This window comes from Solanum verrucosum, unplaced genomic scaffold (assembly GCF_900185275.1).
Source record: "Solanum verrucosum unplaced genomic scaffold, falcon-dt-bn FXZP01000268.1, whole genome shotgun sequence".
Classification (NCBI taxonomy): Eukaryota; Viridiplantae; Streptophyta; class Magnoliopsida; order Solanales; family Solanaceae; genus Solanum; species Solanum verrucosum.
This window is the reverse complement of record NW_026019957.1, coordinates 4,279,105-4,282,124: the sequence shown is the minus strand read 5'-3', so window position 1 is coordinate 4,282,124 and position 3,020 is coordinate 4,279,105. Positions and strand designations below refer to the sequence as shown.

The window sequence follows — 3,020 nt, the reverse complement described above, 5'->3', positions numbered from 1 at the left end:
CAAGTTCAAAGAAGAATGGGCTGTGAAGAATCCTAAAATCTTACCTTACGTACAATTGGTACGGAGGTTATGCAAAAGATTTAGGAAGACCGAGTTCAGACACACCTAGAGAATACAGAACGACCTTGCCGATGCTCTCGTAACCATATCGTCCATGATACAACACCTAGAAAAGAGTTATATCGATCCACTTGAGATAGGTTTAAAAGAACAACCAACACATTGTTCACATGTGGAAGCGGAATGGGATGAGAATCCACGGTATATCAATGAAAAAGTACTTAGAAGCTGGCGAATATCTGGAAAAAGCAACAAGTATTCAGATAAAATAATCCGAAGAATGGCAAATAACTTCTTTTTAAATGGAGAGGTTCTTTATAAGAGGACTCCCGATCTAGGATTACTAAGATGTGTGGATGTTGCAGAAGCCACAAGATTGCTTGAAAAAGTGCACGCTGGAGTGTGTGGGACGCACATGAAAACCTTTACATTAGCAAAGAAAATCCTAAGGGCGGGATACTTTTGGATGACTATGGAAAGTGATAGTGGCCGATTTGTCCAAAAATGTCATAAATGTCAGGTACATGGAGATCTGATCAAGTACCTCCCCATGAGCTCAATGTGATAAGTTCCCCTTAGCCATTTGCAGTTTGGGGCATGGATGCTCTCGGACCAATTGAGCCTGCTACCTCAAATAGTCATAGGTTCATTTTGGTCGCCATTGATTATTTCACAAAGTGGGTGGAAGCTGCTTCCTACAAAGTTGTGACGAAGAAATTTGTGGTCAATTTTGTTCGCAACAATTTGATATGTCGTTTTGGAGTTCTAGAGTCTATCATCACAGACAATGGAGATAATCTGAATAGTTATTTGATGAAAGAGATATGTGAAAAATTCAAAATTATCCACCGTAATTCAATTGCATATTGTCCTCAAATGAATAAAGTTATGGAAGCTGCTAATAAGAATATCAAGAGGATATTGAGAAAGATGATTGACAACTACAAATGTTGGCATGAAAATTTGCCTTATGCTTTGCTAGGTTGTCGCACCACAATTTGAACCTCAACTGAAGCAACTCCTTATCTATTGGTATACGGAACAAAAGCAGTGATACCAACTGAAGTTGAGATACCATATTTAAGGATTATTTAGGAAGATGGATTGAGCGATGCCGAATGGGTTCGTGATCGATATGAGCAATTAGCATTGATTGATAAGAAAAGAATGAGTCTCGTTTGTCATGGCCAGTTGTATCAACAGAGAATGACTAACACTTCAACAAGAAGGTAAGAGTTGCCTCTTGCTTATTCATGCTATCTGAAATATCATGTTTGATTTCAGATTGTTTCTTCATTATCTTTTAAAATATTAGTTTTTAGTTGAGAGAGTTTTTTGAAAGGAGAGTTTTATATATTAGGCATTGCCTGCCCTTTATGTTACATATGCTTTCCTTTATATAAAAAGGAAAATCTGCACAATACCACACGTACTCTTCCTAATACATCACACATCATATGACTTTTTACACCTACTTTATGACGCATATGACTTTTTACACCTACTTTATGACACACCATACTATACACTTTATGACACACCATAACACTCCACACCTACTTGTGGTTTCTATAGTTAATGTGTTTTTTGGTGTTAGCCTCGGGGTAAATGGTTTTTCGAATAACTAGTTTAAGTTTGAATTCTTATGTTTTTCACTACTCGTTGGCTTGTACCTGCAGCTGTATTTAAACAAATGTTATGGGTTTTTTAGGTGTTTCCCAACGTCACCTTTTAGCTCTAGATTTTTTCTGTCTTCCGATCGACATAGCTCCGCATTTTTTACAGTCATGCTGCTAACTTATACTAGCTTTAGACTTCAAATTATCTTCATTAGTCTTTAGCTTTTTGTATCTCATTGTCCATACTATCCCTTTTGTACAAAGTGTAGTAATGACTTTGAGTATCTTTTCAATTGTAATTTTCGGTGCGGAATTGGTAGTTAAGGAATTCATGGAAGTGGTAGTGTGATAGGTGGTAGAGTGGTAGGTGAGTAATTTATTTTAAAAATTTTATTATAATATTCTTTTGCTAAGTGTCTTAATCTTGATATTTCTTTAATATTAGGTGTGAAATTCATGGTAAGATATAATAATATTTTATTGTAATATTCTTCCGATAGTTGTTTTAATCTGAATATTTCATTAATATTATTTATGATATATTCTAGATATAACATATCTTGGGTTCTTTGGTACATATATAAATTTTCCTCGATTAATTGTTCTAATAGTTTTATATCTTCCATAAATTCTATCCAATATTGTAAATATTCGTAGTTCATTTTAATCTGAATTTATTTCTAAATCATACCATTCTATTCTTTCGAGGTCTAAATCATGTAGGTCTATTTCATACCATTCTTGGTTCAATATATCTTCTGATTCGTTATCTTCAAATATTTTTTCCCATATTATTCTTCTTAATTCAATTACTTCTATATTTTTAAGTATATATAGGATTAAAGTTTCGTAGTTTTTTATCATTTCATCATGCATGTATGTGGTCATGTTCGTTGTTATGCAGATTTTTTATTTTCAATTATTCCTTCCTTTCATATCCATAATTGATTAAATTCTTATTAGAAAATTATGAACTAGATTATCTGTTTATCATGTTCTCCTGTCACTACTTGCATCGTACTTTAGCGGATACTTCCTTCTTATCAGTGCCTTAACTTTGTTTACTCCCCTAAACGGCTTCCTCGCCTACCGGTTTCAACATTAGGATGTCATAGTATAGAAGTTTTCTCTCTGTTTCCAGTGTGCTAATAAACTAGAAATCATGATTCAAATAATTCTAATACATAATAACTAACATAAATTTATTCAATCATATATATGATATTCAGGAATATATGAAATTAGTTCTGCATATTTTTTGAACAATATACCTTTGCCTCTTGCTTATTCATGCTATTTGAAATATCTGGTTTGATTTCATATTGTTGCTCCATTATCTTT

At 33.4% G+C, this 3,020-nt stretch overlaps 1 protein-coding gene across 1 annotated transcript; it reads left to right on the top strand.

The window, feature by feature from the left end:
* Nucleotides 1-573: 573 nt before the first annotated feature.
* Nucleotides 574-1,062, top strand: LOC125814379 (uncharacterized). Its single transcript, XM_049493831.1, has 2 exons — nucleotides 574-580; nucleotides 650-1,062. Exons 1-2 carry the CDS (start codon nucleotides 574-576, stop codon nucleotides 1,060-1,062), a joined length of 420 nt encoding a protein of 139 aa, XP_049349788.1.
* The last annotated feature ends 1,958 nt before the right edge of the window (nucleotides 1,063-3,020 follow it).